Source organism: Triticum dicoccoides, chromosome 5B, assembly GCF_002162155.2.
Source record: "Triticum dicoccoides isolate Atlit2015 ecotype Zavitan chromosome 5B, WEW_v2.0, whole genome shotgun sequence".
In the NCBI taxonomy this organism is placed as follows: domain Eukaryota; kingdom Viridiplantae; phylum Streptophyta; class Magnoliopsida; order Poales; family Poaceae; genus Triticum; species Triticum dicoccoides.
In genome coordinates this window covers 154,825,723-154,843,421 of record NC_041389.1, presented here as the reverse complement: position 1 = coordinate 154,843,421, position 17,699 = coordinate 154,825,723, and the positions used below count along the sequence as shown (strand labels likewise).

Below are 17,699 nucleotides of genomic sequence, written 5' to 3'. Positions count from 1 at the left end.
TGGCTTGAACGTGCGAACGGACGGCCAACGGACTTGCCGTAGCTCATGAGTAAAGGCAGGGCACTCCTCGAAAGGTAGGCACCCGCCAATATCGAGCGCGGGTTCGTCGACGTCGGGGCCGCACACCCATCAGTCCGGCAGGGGTCGTCGCGGCGCTGCTCAACAACGACGCGTGTGTCTTCCCCCTCCCCGCCTATCCTCTGGGACTCGCCGTCGGCCTGGACGTCCTCGAGGGTCAGAGGAGGCCATCGAGACGTCGTCAGGGTCTCAATTCTGTTACGCTCGCGCTGGCTGCCGTGGCGGGGACTGCACCTTGGGGGTGGCACCTTCCGTATGGCTAGCAGCACGAGCCGTTGTCGTCGCCTGGGGAGGCTGTGCTGGGCCAGCTCGCTGCGAGCCCCCAGCTTCGGCGAAACCGAGCAGACTTTCGATGGTGGCACGCCATTCGTCCATCTGCTCGGCCGCTGGAGGAAACCTCAACAAGAGATGAGCCCGCGCCATGGCCTCCGTGGCTGTGCTTGGTATAGGTGATGATGAAGTAGATCCTACCGTCGCTAAGCTCCTGACGGTGCCATCGACGGCAGCACCGCGCCCCCGCTTCTGCGAGGCGGCCACCTGGATGGCAGGGGGGTGCCGCGAAAGCGCTCGAGGGCCAGCGGCTCCGGCCGGCGTAGCAACTTGGTCGACCCGTCCCGGGGGAGGCGCGCGCGCCGCGATCGCTCCCGCGGTGGGGGCGGCCGGAGGGCGGTGATTCGCCCCGGGCTGGGCGCCGTTGCTGTGGCTGTGCCCGTCGACGTGAGGAGGGGATGAGGACGGAGTAACCCCCTCACCCGTACCTTGGGGAGCGTGGTCGTCGGGGTGTTGCTGATGTTGTTCTCCTCCTATGTCTCCCGCTTCTGTGTCGGCCACGGGGGAAGTGGTGACGGTGCCTCCTGCTCCAACCATGTCCCGAGCGGCGTCCATGCCCTCGTGTGTCTCCGCGTCCCACACAGCATTGCAGGCTGCGGGCGGCGGAGCCTTCGAGGTGGATGGGTGAGCCGAAGCACCAGATTTCTTCACCATGGCGCCATCGAAGGCGAAGACGGTGATGAAGATGGCGCGCTGCACACGCCTTCAGGCTCGCGCAAGCGAGCCCCCTACCTGGCGCGCCAAAGATGTCGGGGGAAAACCACAACCACCTATGGGACCGGAGGGCCCCTTGCTGGTTCGATAGGGGGACGTCGCGTTGCACAAAGAGCAGACCAGCGTGGGGCAGCGCAACAGAGATCACACAGGCAATTTACCGAGGTTCAGGCCACAGTGAGGCGTAAAAATCCTACTCCTGCTTTGGTGGATTGATGGTGAAAGAATGGTGATGGAGCGTAGTACACTTGCCCGGCAGGGGCAGCAGCGACTACGCGCGTACAGGCGTGTGGGTTGTCCCAGTTTGTAACCCTTTCTAGGGTTGCCATTGGCCTCCTTTTATAGATTAAGGGGTTACCACAATGGCAAAGTAGTCATTATGCACTGATAAAATAGCAAACAGTGCTATCATACCTAACTCTACAGGCTGACAGTGTGCATTAAACGCACCGCTTAACGTCATGTCGTTGGTTGTCCGGCAAGCCTTTCCGGGCTATCTTGCCAGCTCCACGCCTACTCGCTTGACACGTCGCAGGACGGGTGTCATCCGTAGCCATTTCTTGTAAAAAGAGGCTGCTATGTGGCGAAAGGCTGCCACTTAGTCACTTTGCGGCTTCACACCGCACCTATTGACGACATGGGTCGTGGCGGAGTGCTTGGGTGAGGTGGTGTTGCCTTTGCGAGTCCCGGCACGCCCTGCCGGGACGTCTTGGACGTCTTTTCCCGGGGGTGACCCCGTCCTTGCGGAGCTCGCTTGCCCGACAAAGGGGAGGTTTTTCTCTTGTTCTGGCTTATCTGGCTTGACTTTGGTCCTCTTGATCGGCATGCTGGTTCTTCGAAGCTCTTGGTCTCTTGAACTCTGACTTAAGTTGGTGTCGCATTCTTGTTCCCGTGCCTGTGCACAGTCCGGGCAACAGACCTAGAGTTTGTTCCACCAACATCTGGGTCGAAAAATCGTGACCGGCCAGTGATCGGGCGGCCTACCCGGGCGCATAAGACGAGTTTGGGGCGTCTGGCCGTAGATGCTCTAAAATGCATTTTTTTTGGTGGTGTGAATTACTATACAACAGTCTATTAGAGATGCTCTAACTTATTACAGCAGTCGCTCGCGATGCTCATCAGTTCATCAGACATCGTAGGAACCGACTCCCCTCTGGCTGAAGGGTGGTAATAAAACGGAAGACAGAGTCTTCTGCATCAGGCAGCCTTCCCTCGCGGCACTCCAAGGCATACCTCCATTGCCGTTGAGCTCCAGAGGGACCTACTCCGCCCCCATTTAGGTGCACCGCACATAGCATGCAGCTAGCAGGCAACGCCGTCGCCAGAACCGCTTCCTCGGTGTCCAATCTACCATTCAGTTGGTGACCATGTCGTGCCGCACACCGCCCTCTAGTGGCACCCATCACCAGCCACTGCTGCCACCCTGCTCTGCACCCAAGGGGGAATGGTGAGCCCGTGTGACACTGGTGGGAGTAACGCCGCGCCATTGTCTTGACACGGTGGGCGAAATGGTTGTCGCATGGGCGTGGCTGCTACCGCCCTGCCCTGTTACGCTACGCTACACAGGCATTAACTCCTATATATAGCAAGCAGCTAGGCTTAATTTGGCGTCCACACGTACGTCACTCTCACTTCGTATCGTATCGGCCGATAGCTTGGGTTCATACGCCGCCCATCCATATGCGTTCGTCCATACGGATCCATACCCCAATCTAGTGATTAATTCCTAGCTCACTCTACAAGGAGTATATATATAGACAGTATATAGCTCGAGGTGTAGCTTCGGGTACATATGTGCATATGTCCAGTACAAGCTCACACTTTAGAGAGGCGCGTCAACAGCTACCTCAAGAATCAAGATCTCTCGTCTCTGATCCGCCATGCCAGTCTCGCACCGGGACTTGCAGCTTGACGGCCAGCCCTCCGCCGCCCTACTAGACTGCGGTCAGGACGCGGATGTCCCGAGACGGGTGTGGGTGCCGGGTGTAAGACTTAGGGTTTTGGGAAACTGCACGACACCCGTTAAGGATGTGGCTATCTCATATATATAAGGGGTACACCAAGGTGTACGATACAATATACAAGACATATACAGAAGCTATATGTAAATACAGTCTAACATCCTCCCTCAATCTTAACTATGCCCTGAAGTACAAAGTATGTTAAGATTGCGCCTGCAGCCTACAAACTGAGGTTGTGGAAGAGGCTTCGTGAAGATGTCAGCAAGTTGATCTTTGGAGGAGATGAACTTGATGTGGAGTAGCTTCTGTGCAACACGTTCCCGTACAAAATGATAGTCAACTTCTATGTGCTTTGTCCGAGCATGAAACACTGGATTAGATGAGAGATATGTAGCTCCAATGTTATCACACCAAAGGACAGGCGGCTGAGTTTGAGGAACTCCCAACTCTCTCAATAAGGACTGTACCCATATGATCTCAGCTGTAGCATTTGCAACGGCTTTACATTCTGCTTCAGTGCTACTCCTGGACACTGTAGCTTGTTTGCGAGCAGCCCAGGCGATCAAGTTAGGACCAAAGAAGACAACATGTCCCCCCGTGGATCGCCTGTCATCTGGATTACCAGCCCAGTCAGCATCTGAAAAAGCAGAAAGCGTAGGAGACGGTGCTGGCTGAAGGAGCAAACCATATGAGGCAGTAAAGCAAACATAACGAAGAATCCGCTTCACCGCTGTCCAATGAGAAGTCCGAGGAGCATGAAGAAATTGGCAGACACGATTGACTGCATATGAGATATCTGGCCGAGTGATAGTTAAGTACTGCAGGCCACCAACAACGCTACGATACTCAGTGGCGTCATCAGAGGTGAGAGGATCTCCATCAAACGCAGACAGACGATCAGTAGCAGACATAGGAGTCATGACATGTTTGCATTTAAGCATACCTGCCCGTCGCAACAGGTCCATCGAATACTTATGTTGTGTGAGTGTCAAGCCAGCAGAAGAACGTGAAACTTCCAGCCCAAGGAAGTAATGCTACGTTCCTAAATCCTTCACCGCAAAATCTCCACTCAAGGAAGATATCAGACGGTCAGCAGCAGCATCCGAGGAGCTAATGAGGATAATGTCATCAACATATACCAGAAGATACATCGTCACCTGAGGTCGATGCAGAAGGAAGAGCAAGGTGTCAGCAGTAGAGGGAACAAAACCAAGTGACCGAAGAACAGAGCCCAATCTGGCATGCCAAGCACGAGGAGCCTGCTTCAACCCATAGAGCGCCTTGACCAGGCGACACAGATGATGAGGACGAGCAGGATCAACAAAACCAGGGGGCTGACGCATATAAACCTCCTCCTCCAGAACACCATGAAGAAAGGCATTCTGAACATCCAGCTGACGAAGAAACCAGCCCCGAGTAACAGCCAAGGACAACAGAAGTCGAATAGTTGTTGGTTTGATCACCGGACTGAACGTATCCTCATAGTCAAGACCATACCTTTGCTTGAACCCTTTCGCCACTAACCGTGCCTTATAGCGTTCAATAGAACCATCAGCATGCTTCTTAACCTTGAAGACCCACTTGGAATCAATGACATTGACACCAGAGACCGGAGGAACAAGCTGCCAAGTACCATTTGTCAACAATGCCTGATACTCTTGCTCCATAGCTTGACGCCAATGAGGAATCCCGAGAGCAACCTGGAAGTGACGCGGTTCAGCCGAAGGATCTTCCTTGACATGAGCAACACATGCCGCAAGCCAGGCGACCGTCCCATCTTTGCGTTGCTTGGGACACACAATACCGGATCGACTGCGAGTATGTGGTCGAAGAGGAACGGCCGCAGGTGGTGCAACCAGTGGCAACGGCCCCGGCGATGAAGAAGTATCCGACGCAGCCGGTGATGATGCAGTGGCGACAGGCGAGGATGAGGCCGACCCAGGCGAGGCCGACCCGGGCGACAGACTCGACTGGATGGGCGAGTCAGTCGGCTCAAGGCCAACCGAGGCGCGGCAGCCCAGCCCAGGCGAGCTCGCCGGCTCAGGAGAGGCCGGCCCAGATGGAATCACCGGCTCGGGGGAGGCCGGCGCAGGGGAGACCATCCCGGGCAAGGCCGGCCCAGGAGGAACCGACCCAGCCTCAGAAGAGGCCGGCACGGACGGAGCCGACGCTGAGGCGCCCAGTCCAGGAATGCATGGCGCATGCACAAGCCATTCGCCACGTCGGGTGCAGTTGATGGCTCCTCCAGCAACTCCAGGCGAACTCCACGACCCGTTCCTGCAGCATGATTAGGCAACAACGCAGGAGAATATGCAATATCAACAAATTGAGCAGGCAGTGGAGGGGTGGATTGCAAGGAGGAGGCTGGAGGTGTGGGAGTTATGGACAAAGACGAGAACGGGAATACACTCTCGTCAAACACAACATCACGCGAGATGTAGACACGGTTGGATGGAATATGAAGACACTTGTACCCTTTGTGAAGAGAGCTATACCCAAGAAATACACAAAGTTTGGACCGAAACTCGAGCTTGCGCTTATTATAAGGACGAAGATGAGGCCAGCATGCACAACCAAAAACTTTGAGAAAAGTATAATCTGGAACCTCATTAAGCAATAGTTCAAGTGGTGTTTTCATCCCAAGGAGACGTGTAGGAAGCCTATTTATGAGAAAACAGGCAGTAGAAAAAGCATCACTCCAAAAATGAAAAGGTGCTGATGCATGAGCAAGTAAGGTGAGACCGGTTTCGACAATGTGACGATGCTTACGTTCAGCCGTGCCATTCTGCTGATGTGTATGAGGACAAGACACGCGATGCGAAATCCCAAGCTTATTAAAAAAGGAATTGAGGTTGTGATATTCACCCCCTCAATCTGACTGAACATGAATAATCTTATGCTTAAGAAGACGCTCAACATGAGCTTGAAATTGCAGGAACACATCAAACACATCGGATTTATGGTTGATAAGATAAAGCCAAGTAAACCGACTATAAGCATCAATAAAACTGACATAATAATTATGACCGCTCACAGAAGTTTGGGCATGCCCCGATACATCAGAATAAATAAGCTCAAGTGGAGTTTTGATGACACGACTCGAATCAGAAAACGAAAGCTGATGACTCTTGCCTTGTTGACAGGCATCACAGACTGTGGCAACATCTTTATTGGACACAACGGGAAGACTATGACGATGAAGAACACTACGAACTATGGGAGTGGCAGGATGGCCGAGCCGTGCATGCCAATGAGTAGGCGACACACGGACACCAGTGAGTGCTCGAGGGGCAGAAGGCAGATCAAGTGCATATAATCCATCACGCAGGCGACCTCTAAGCAGAACGTCCCTCGTGGCCCGATCCTTGATAAAAAAATAAAAAGGATGAAACTCAGTGAAAACATTGTTATCACGAGTAAGCTGAGGAACAGACAATAGGCTACGAGTAGCAGAAGGAACTCTAAGGACATTACGAAGATGGAGAGATTTCTGTTTATGAGTTAAAAGAGAGGCCTGACCAACATGTGATATGTGCATACCTGCTCAACTGGCGGTGTGAACCTGATCATTACCACGGTATGGCTTCTGAACTGAGAGTTTGCCCATCTCGCCTGTCAAATGATTCGTAGCGCCTGTGTCCATATACCATGTTGGATCAATGGGATATGATGTAGTGTGGCCTGCTTGATGAGCAGGCTCATGAGTGGCCAAGGCAGCTTGTTTCTCGTTGCCTTTGCCATTGTTGCCGACGCCGAGGAAGTCCTGCTTGAAGCGGCGATGACAGCGGGAAGCAACATGACCTGGGATGTTGCACAGTTGACAAGGGAGCTGAACGCCACAAGAAGGGCAGCAGGCACACGAACGACCACCCCCGGTCGTGGGGAAAGGGGCTGCGGCAGGCGACCGCGGAGCCTGCAAAGTCAATGGTGCTGTTTTGCCCGATGCAGTTGACTTGAAGGGCTTCCCTTTTCCACGAGTGGCAGCGTTGGCAGCCATGAAACTTGGATTGGTACGGCAGGACTTGATGCGCTGTTCCGTGGCAAGGAGGAGGGCGTAGAGCTCATGGGGTTTCAGTGGAGTATCACGGCCATTGATGTTCTCAGCAAGGTTATCATAGTCGTCATCCAGACCGTTCATGACGAAGGTGGTGAAGTCCTCTTTGCGAAGCGGTTGACCAATGGAGGCCAGAGTGTCTGCGAGACGCGTCATCTTGCCGAAGTAGTCGGTAATGCTGAGGTCAAGAAGCTTGGTCTCTCCCAGTTCCGTACGAAGAGTGTGAGCACGAGCCTGCTGCTGAGATGCAAAGCTAGTGTGAAGGGCAGACCACGCCTCCTGGGACGTGGCAGTGAAGAGAACCAAGGAGGACACCGCCTCGGTGAGCGACGACTGGATCGCCGAAAGTATTGCCTGATCCTGAGCCACCCACGCATGGTATGCCGGGTGATGTGGTGGAGGACACGGCAAGGAACCGTCGACGTAGCCCTTCAGATAGCGACTGCGGAGAAGTGGCAGCACCTGTGCACGCCATGACAGATAATTGTCCGTCGTCAGCTTCACTGGGATCAGATGCGCGAAGTAGAACGGCGTGCTGGCCACGGCATGATCAGCAGGAGGAGGCGCCGTGTAGTAGGTCATGTGAGATGATCCACCAGATGCAGCCATGGCCGGAGGGTAGTAGCCGCCGTAGGGCAATGGCGGCGGCGGGGCCCTGTCCGACCCAGCGTTCGCGGCGACAGGTGAAGGCGCGTAGGGCGCGTAGGGCGCCGCTGCAATAGCGGCAGGAGACGCAGCCGCGGCGGGCGCGTAGGGCGGCGCTCCGTAGTGGCCCGTTGATGAAGTAGCGGCCCCGTAGGGGCCATAGGCCGCCGATCCGGCAGGGACGGGCGCCGCCCCGTAGGGGCCTGCGGGCGGGAGTGGAGCAGCCCCATACGGGCCGTAGGCTGCCGATCCAGCGGGGACGGGCGCCGCCCCGTAGGGGCCTGCGGGCGGGAGTGGAGCAGCCCCGTGGGGGCCGTAGGTGGCCGATCCCATCCACGGACCGGTGTACGAAGGATCCCCCGGGGCCGGCGGAGGCGCGGCCGGTGACGACTGGCGGTGGCTGATCCGAGGAGGCGCCTACCATTGAAGATTGGCCGGTGTGGACCGAAACCAGGGGACGCGAGGAGAGGAACGGCGACGCAGGCGCCGTGACAGAAGCCGGCGCGACGGCGGCGACGGAGTTGGGCGCGATCGCGGTGGCGGAGGCGGCGGCGGCGGCGGCGGCAGCGGAAGACATAGAACCGGTTAGGGTTGATACCATGTAAGACTTAGGGTTTTGGGAAACTGCACGACACTCGTTAAGGGTGTGGCTATCTCATATATATAAGGGGTACACCAAGATGTACGATACAATATACAAGACATATACAGAAGCTATATGTAAATACAGTCTAACACCGGGGCCGGTGATCGTCGGCGCGGGGCCGTCCGGGCGGGCGACGGCGGCCTGCCTCAAGGTTCGCGGGGTGCCGTCGCTGGTGCTGGAGCGGGACGCCTGCGTGGCGGCGTCATGGCGGCACCGCACGTACGAGCGGATGCGGCTTCACCTGCCGCGCTGCTTCTGCGAGCTCCCCCTTGCGCCTTTCCCGCCCGGCACGCTGCCGTATCCGACAAGGGACCAGTTCGTCGCCTACCTTGACGAGTACGCGCGCGCCTTCGCTGTCGAGCCGCTCCTCGGCGCGCGCGTCCGGGCCGCCGCCTACGACGCCGCCATCGGCTTCTGGAGGGTCACCGTCGAAGTCGTCGGCAAAGACGCTATGACAACGATGGCGACGGAGTTCATGTCTCGCTGGCTCGTGGTGGCCACCGGCGAGAATGCGGAGCCTGTGTGGCCTGGCGGTGTGGAGGGTATGGACGTCTACCGCGGCACGGTGATGCACACGAGCACCTACAAGAGAGGGGACGAGTTCGCCGGAAAGAAGGTGCTCGTTGTCGGCTGCGGTAACTCCGGCATGGAGGTCAGCCTCGACCTCTGCGACAATGGCGCAAAGGCATCCATGGTTGTCAGGGACAAGGTACAAGCTTTTATTTACTCGTACACATTTGCACTCAGAAAAACAATTGTTCACCTAGGGGGAGAAAAAATACCACTCGTGCATTACCTTGTACAGCCGAATTTAGATCGATGATAATCAAAATTGTACGACAACATAGTAACTACAATTTGATGTATCTCATTTTTTCTTTTTGGGATCAAAAAATGAGAACCAACAAGTGGGCTACTGCACAGTTCAAATTACATAGTTCTTTTAAATAAATATAAAAGCGTTTAGATTACTAAAATTTAATTTAGTAGTCTCTCCACAATTTTAGGCTGCAGCAGAGAATTCGTATTTCAGGCTGTCACTGTTTGTGCGAGTACTCTTGGGCGGTCAATTTCATAGTGCCGCGTGTTCCCCTTTTTTTCACAGTCCTCGATAGATTCTTGCCACTTCCAGCAGAAGTCTTTTTTTACATGACTTCCAGCAGGCGTGTACACAATAATACTATGCAAAATCAAAATCAACAGCGACAGCATAAAAATGACGTTGCATGCAGCAGAAAAAAAAGGTCGGGTTTTATGCAGTTGTTGTTGTATAGTCTCGATTTGCTGTTTGAGTCGATAAAGATCCCTTTATGAAAATTCCTGGAAATTCACTTCAGTGATGAATATTCGACGGCTACAGCGTACATGGCACAATTCGAGGGCCTAGTTTTCAGCCCAACTACTCCCACAATCTGGAAGAGTTGGGCTCCCCCAAAATGCAAGGTCTTCACATGGCTTATCATCCAAAACCGTGTGTGGACGGCGGATCGACTACAACGGCGAGGATGGCCAAACTGTGGACTTTGTCCCCTATGCAAACAAGTCCAAGAGTCCGCCTCCCATCTCCTCTTTCAGTGTAGGTTCACTACCCGTGTCTGGCATGCGGTGGTCGCCTGGCTCGGCATGCAGGACCATTCGCCGCTGATTTGGCGCCATGAAGACACGGTTCAAGATTGGTGGCTTAAGACGATAAACTCTGGAGGGCACATCAAGAAAGCCACTGCCTCTGTTCTGATGCTTGTCATGTGGGAAATGTGGAAGGAGCGGAACGCAAGAGTCTTTCGCAACACGGCTTCACCGACCACCATTATTGTTGCCAAGATCAAAGAGGAGGCCCATCTTTGGGCGTTGGCGGGAGCCAACCACCTGAGTGAGCTTATGTCGCGAGAGTAATCTTTCTTTATTGTCGCTCTGCGGCTCTTGTCTAAACCTTCTCCTTAATTAATGAAAGTGGCAAGTCTTTTGCCTTGTTTCAAAAAAAAATATCATAAATGTCGAACGTATATCATAAATCTCAAATGGCCGAGAAGAAAAGAAAATATTACTTGGAACATAGGACTTCTATAGAAAACGATGTGATACTTGCAGGGGGAAAAGAAATCCAAAAAGGGTCATTGCATGCTGTTGTTTTCTATTTGGACAAGGATCGCGCAACACTAAGAGTAACAGGGGAAATTTCAATAATTATGTGTTGTGTTATTTCATAAGTGCAGTATCAAAATCTATGTCAATTCACGATAAAAAAATGTATGTCAAAAGAAAACATTGCAGAATTTGGTGAGAACATTCAACAGTTGTACCCACATTAGGCAACGGAGATGTCAAGAAAACCCAAAGATAGTTACAACTACAAACTACTCGATTTATTTCATCTTTTCGCATAAAAGGATTTAACTATTGTATTAAGCTATTTATAGCATTTACCTATTAACTGCATTTCTTTACATCATGCAGGTTTATAGTTTGACTAAACTTGCATATCTCTCTCATGCTATTATTTTTGTAAATTTGTAGCTTCATGTGTTGCCTAGGGATATACTAGGCATCTCAACATTTGGCCTATCAGTATTCCTTCTCAAGTGGTTTCCCATGAAATGGGTTGATGCCTTGTTCCTCTTCTTCTCAAGGTTGATACTTGGTGACACTGAAAAATACGGGCTTCAACGACCTAAGATTGGTCCGCTCCAAATCAAGAAATCAACCGGGAAAACACCAGTGCTCGACATTGGAGCTTTGAAAAAGATCAGGGATGGTGAAATAAAGGTAAAATATCACATCCCCCTTTGTTGGATATGCTTAATACTTCACTACTCCCTCCGTCTCATATATGACCAACGGTATAAACCTAGGTATACACTAGTATCAGACGGTATATTTTTCAAACGGTATATTTTTTTGTGTTATATATTTTATATTAGGATGATAAAATTGGCAACTTAGGTATACGCACAGGACTTGTAAACTGAAACGGAAGGAGTACTAAAGTGAAAGAGCATTGCATCAATCTGACGGAAAACAATATCAGCAACTTAATTGAATATGTTGTAAAAAGAACATAAAGTACTTTTTTCAATTAATGGGGTATTAGGATTGCAGCATCCAACTAATGAAGAAGACAAGCACATTTCCCACAATTAAAATTTGACCATAAATTAGATGAGAAAATATAGATTTATGTGATTTAAAAATTATACCACTAAAAAATTCTTTTCAATACAAATGCAACGGCATAATTTTTATGACATGTCGTCCATATTTGATTGGTCTAATTTAGTGTCAAAGTTAAATTTTGATATGCGCATGTGTCTTTTTTTGCGTCTTATTCATTGAAATGGGGGAGTAAGTACAAAAGTTAAAAGAAAACTTTTAGTGCAAAATATCTACTCCCTCCGTTAGGACTACTAGCTATAGCAACTTGTTTCTAGTAGTACGTGTGTGCCCAGTGTAGTACTGCATTTACTTGATGATGTGTCCAAGTGAATCTAAGAGGGATTCTCCGCAGGTGGTCCCCGCAATAAACCGCTTCACCGAGAGCGGTGTTGAATTTGCCGACGGACGTAAGGAGGACTTCGATGCTGTCATCCTCGCCACCGGGTACAAAAGCAACGTGCCATCATGGCTCAAGGTACGTACATACGCGAACGTGTATGTATACTCCTAGTACTTATTAGCATCATGCATACTGTCGTAAGTCATCCATGCAACGATCAAGAGTATGCAGGAAAATACTCCCTCCCGTTCCTAAATGTGAGTCTTTTTAGAGATTCCACTACAAACTACATACGAATGTATATAGACATATTTTAGAGTGTACATTCACTCATTTTGCTCCGTATGAAGTTCATAGTGGAATCTCTAGAAAAACTTTTATTTAGGAACGGAGGAAGTACTATGTTGCTTCTTTTTTTCTAACCTCGGGAAAAGATGCTTATACAGAACATTAATTAGAAACTTCCGCCGATTGTGTCATGCATGAAAAACGACCCATGCATGCGCTATACTTCCTTCGTTCCTAAATATAAGTCTTTCTAGAGATTTCACTATATACTACATACGGATGTATATAGACATAGTTTAGAGTGTAGGTTCACTCATTTTGCTCCGTATGTAGTCTCTTATTGGAATCTCTAAAAAGACTTATATTTAGAAACGGAGGGAGTATGTACGTGCACTGCTCCCTAATCCCTTCTCCCCGTTTCATAAATCCTGTCGTGATTTTAGTCCAAAGTTAACTTAAAACCAGGACAAGAATTATGAAAAGAAGGAAGTATGTCCCAAACTGCACAACCCAGGCGTACACTTAACAATAGTCGTCTTCAATTGTGGAATTTTTTTATAACTAATCTAACGAATGATTTAACTAATCATGATATACCATGTGTATAGTATTGCATATTGGTTGTAATAACGTCTTATATTATGAGATGAAGCGAGTAGTGATTAAATAGTTGTAGAAATCTTTTTTATTTATTTTTGCGAGCGAAATAATTGTAGAAGTCTAGCTGCACACTTTCTGGGAGGTTATCAATTTTGGAACGGAGGCGTGTGTATAGTCCTTGTCAGTTCGATGGAGGTATTAGATTTAGATAGGAAGGCATGGGCAGTGACAATGATGCCAACAAAAGGGCGATCGGGACACAGAAACTCATCCAAAAATTGACAATATTGATTGACAGACATGCGTGAACTATGCTATGCGCTCGTTCTATAAATTTTGCGTGCAATTTTCATAAAAGATAAAATCAACGAGTTGTCGATTTGGGCAGCGTGTGTACTTCACATATATAGAAGTCCTGTGTAGCTCGGTGTGTGTTTGTATCATTGTATGTGATCGATGTGATAGCTACAAGCATGTACTTGATTTCCTTGTACCCTTTCTTGCGTAGTTGCATCGATCATGGCGTCTAGTGTAGACTTGGACACATATTTGTTAGCTACTATATGTCCATGTCATGTTAAGCAATCTTTTCATCTTGCAAACTAGCTGTCCTAGCTAGTGATCGAGAATATGCATATAGGGGGCTCTTTGTTTGCATGTTCCTGTCAAGTCGATCTTGATCTCATGCGTGCGTGTATTTCTTTCTTTTTTAGTTGTATTCTTGCTGTTGTTGCTGCACAGTGAGCTGGTCCAGCTAGTGGAGCCCATGCTCGGGCGTTTGGTCCATGCAACAAGGACAGATGCCATAGGGAAACATGAGTAAACAATATTATTGAAACCGAAAGGAATCTATATGAAACATGTGTATATCACGTTTCCTAATAACACTGAATATATAGTAAACCGATGCTATTTTGGTGTTGTGTTCTACTCGCACTGTCGCACATCAATCATTGAGGTATGGTTCCATGCTACAAAAACAGGAGTACAGGACAATGATCAAATGATTGGCAGTTAAGGAATCGTCTTAGCAACTGTAGATGTGTCTCCATGCAAAGGAGACCGCAGCCCTCACTGTTGGGAAAGGGAGGATAAAGTCTTGCCAAAAGGGACGGAGATCTTGCTCGTTTTTTCCTTCCTCCATTTGAGTTAGGTTTTTCTTGTTGAGATCTTCCTTGGAGTTAGGTGTGATGCACATGCCGGCCCATAATGATGCGGTGAGGGCCATGCATCTTTGGTGATCATCATGTGCATGGCAACAGTGCTTGCTACCAGTGGCGGACCCAAAAATTAAAGTTAGCTGGGCCGAACATTTAACGTCTAATTTTTTTCGGCACAAATACAACTCTATTCAACCTAAACTCATACTCACTTCGTTCCTAAATATAAGTGTTTTTAGAGATTCCTATGCGGACTACATATGAAGCAAAATAAGTGAATCCACATTTGGAAATATATCCATATATGTCCGTATGTATTTCGTATTGAAATCTCTAAAAAAGACTTATATTTATGAATGGAGGAAGTAGCATTCAACAACAAAAGAATAAAAAGATTTTAAAAACTAGTAAACTGCTAACATGGACTCTTGTTGCTTGAAATCCTCACTTATGCCACAATATGATCCCATTTTAATTTCCAAACGAGATCTACAAAATTGATTGGGGAACTGTTGGGTCTGGCTAGGTCGAGGGGAATGCCCGGAAGCGATTTCCTATCGGAATTGGGAATTTCCTTCTCTGTCGTTCATCTACTGCAGTGCAGATCGATTGGGCACTAGCGGGCTGTAGTAACTATAAAACGTAGCCCAGTCCACCAGCGGACCAACCCAAATCTCTTTCTCCCTTAACCCTTCGATGCAGTCACACAGAAACAGATAAACAGCGCCACCGCCGCCGCTGGCATTTTGTGTTCTGATGCCTACCGAAGGAAAGATACATACGTGGGGTTCGATACTTCGTTGCCGGCGACCCGGGGCGGCCGCCCCAGCTCGCCCCAATGGTGGGTCCGCCACTGCTTGCTACCACACCCATTGCCCACTCTACCTTTTGTAGGGTGGCCCATCTGGACGACTTGCTTGATGCATCCCATCTGCCTCACCAGATTTGATTTGACGTTGTAGAGTCTATGTTGAGTTCTTCTAATGAGCAATGTGTGTAATGGATGGTTTTCCACATTAGATTCTGCACAAGTCTTTTCATTGGCCCGCCATATTTCATGATGGGCTGCGGGCACCTTTGATTGGCCCACCAGATCAGATTGGGTGACTAATAATTATGATGACCAAGTACTTGTATGTTGATGGGAGTACATCAGCATATTTGTTTATGCTAAATACTAGCACATATGCCCGTGCATTGCAACGGAAAAAACTGATGTTTTGTGCAAGCATAATGTCCTACGGCACCGTATTCACTATGAAGAACATGCTGCAACACAACATCTTTCTACAAAATGAACATAAAAAATACAATGCAATTTAGTTGTATTCGTATTTTCTTTGCCGAGCATAATCTCCCACTGATTCCGTTTAAGTATAATTCTTCCTTTAATTACAATGACGTCTTCACCCGTTTTAGTCGCGAATTAAATTCTTCCTTTTCTAGTTTAGTAGCCCCAAACACATTGAAGCCTATAGATCCTTCCTTTTAATTATCCTACCTTTTTACCTTAAGTCCTTTTCTTTAATTAGGCTCATCTGTTTGAATATTTAATTTATTAAGACCACAATATTTTCTTTTAGTTATTCCTTTCTTCAATTAGCCACATCTGTTTAAATATTTTATTTAAGCTCACAATCCTTTAATTAGCTCATTCACTTAATTAGCTCGCCCTAAAGATGAGGACCGTCACTCGTATATTTAGAGCGAGTTGGGATTGCGAACAAACCTGGCTCAGTCTCTCAGAGATGCTCATAGGGATATGGTGTGCGTGCGTGCGTTCATAGGGATGAGTGTATGCGCTTGCATCTGTACTGTGTTAAAAAAAGAGCTAGTTGGGATTAATAAATGCGAATGGCGCATAGGTCGTTGGTTGTTACATCGAAGATTCAGGCGAAGGTCTTGTGTTCAATTCTTAGATTTATTTTGACCTAATTATTTTTCATTTTCTCTATGAAAGCCCATAAAACGCCCATCAACATACAAGTATTTGGTCCAGATCGCTTAGCCAGCCTGTGTACAAAAGAACTAAACCAAACCAAGAATACCTATTCCCTTTGAATATAATAAATAGTCACATGCATATTTCAGGAGGACGAATTTTTCAGCCAGAGTGATGGGTTCCCCAGGATGGCATTCCCGCACAGCTGGCGAGGCAAGAACGGCCTCTATGCCACGGGCTTCACAAGGAGGGGTCTCATGGGTTCCTCCTATGATGCCTCCAGAATCGCCGCTGACATCGCAGACCAGTGGACCGAGGCCCTCGCCAGGAATATCACTGCTCACAATAATGCTTGAAACCTAGCCAAGGCCGATGCTCTTACGCTAGTTTCATCGGTTGAACTGTTTCATTTTCGAGTAATGTGTGCGCGTTAGTCGGAACGTGTGTGTATATATGTACCTCCAGCCGTCTAATGGGTTGATATAGAGTTACTACATTATAGTACAGATATATGTATGGAATAATCAGTGAGATGCAAGGTGGCAGGTGCAGCCATGCGGTAGGAGTATTGTGCATTTGTGCTTTCTTGTGGATTGCATTTATGCTATATCCTTTTCTTTTTTTTTTTGAGCGGAATTTGTGCTATATCTCTGTAGTGGGAGTTTTTTTTTTTTGAGAAATCCATGTAGTGGGAGTTTTGTCACGGCCTCGACTACCAAGCACCAGGCCATAGTACCAACTGACCACGCCTGTCCAATACACGATTGGACCTGGCCAAATACGTGACTTGAGCCCTCGGAATATGGGCGTGCATAGATGGGACCCCCTATGTGGCGGTGGCGCAGCAAAAGAGCACCCCCGCTCGCTCTGGGCGACCCAGACCAAGACGAGGCGTCCAGTTTTTTTCCTCCTGTTTTTTATTTACTTATTCTACCTTTTTTCGCATTTTAACAAAAATTCGGAATTTCCAAAAAAATCATGAATTAAAAAAAATCATAAATTTAAAAAATATGTTCAAGATTTCAAACAAGTTCACCAAGTTTAAAAAAAATGATAAGTAATTTTAAAAATGTTCACAATTTCAGGAATGTCCATGAAATTGAAAAAATATCATGAATTTAAAAAATGTTCTTAATTTAAATAAATGTTCATTAATACCAAAACATATTTCAAAAACTAAAAAACTCTTATTCGAATCAGAAAATGTTCATCACTTCGAAGAATGATTAGAAATTTCAAATTTTGTTCCCAATTTTAAAAAATGCTAATGAATTTGAGAAATAATCTTGGATCTACAAAAATATTCACAAACATGTAAAATGTTCGTGATTCAAAAATGGTTCATGACTTTTTTAAATAGTGATTTCCAAAAATGTTCCAGAGTTTGAAAATTGTTCAAAAATTTCAAACAATATTTATGAATTCAAAACATATTGCCAGTTAGAAAATTATTTAAACTTTTCAAGAACGTTTGTGAAATTTAGTTTTTTTTATGATTTTGGTAAAATTTCATGAACTAAAAATTCTTTGTAATTTTTAAAAAAGTTCATGAATTTGAAAAAAATGGAAAAGAAAAAAGAAAGAAGACAGCCAGAAAGTTCGCAAATCGGTGTAATGCGGTGGCTCATTAGCGTGGGCGGGGTTGCTTGTATCGTCGAGAGCAATTAAGAGCGCTCGTTCAGGAGCCTCCTCAAGGGTCACTTGGGGTGGGCTGAGAGCGCGACACTTGGCGCGCTCTCTGCCACCGCCACATGTCGCGCTCTTGGCGCTTCGTCTGATTTTTACTTTTTA

The 17,699-nt window shown here is 48.1% G+C and overlaps 1 protein-coding gene across 1 annotated transcript; it reads left to right on the top strand.

Annotated features, from left to right (window-relative positions):
- The first annotated feature begins 7,744 nt into the window (after positions 1–7,744).
- Positions 7,745–16,433, top strand: LOC119309261 (indole-3-pyruvate monooxygenase YUCCA1-like). The gene is made up of 6 exons (XM_037585294.1): positions 7,745–7,755; positions 8,237–8,383; positions 8,513–9,137; positions 10,943–11,191; positions 11,931–12,053; positions 16,058–16,433. Exons 1-6 carry the CDS (start codon positions 7,745–7,747, stop codon positions 16,262–16,264), a joined length of 1,362 nt encoding a protein of 453 aa, XP_037441191.1. The 3' UTR covers positions 16,265–16,433.
- The last annotated feature ends 1,266 nt before the right edge of the window (positions 16,434–17,699 follow it).

Coding starts and splice junctions, on each gene's coding strand:
- LOC119309261 (XM_037585294.1), top strand. Junction 9,138..10,942: donor CCATGGTTGTCAGGGACAAG/GTACAAGCTTTT, acceptor GTAAATTTGTAG/CTTCATGTGTTGCCTAGGGA. Junction 11,192..11,930: donor TCAGGGATGGTGAAATAAAG/GTAAAATATCAC, acceptor GATTCTCCGCAG/GTGGTCCCCGCAATAAACCG.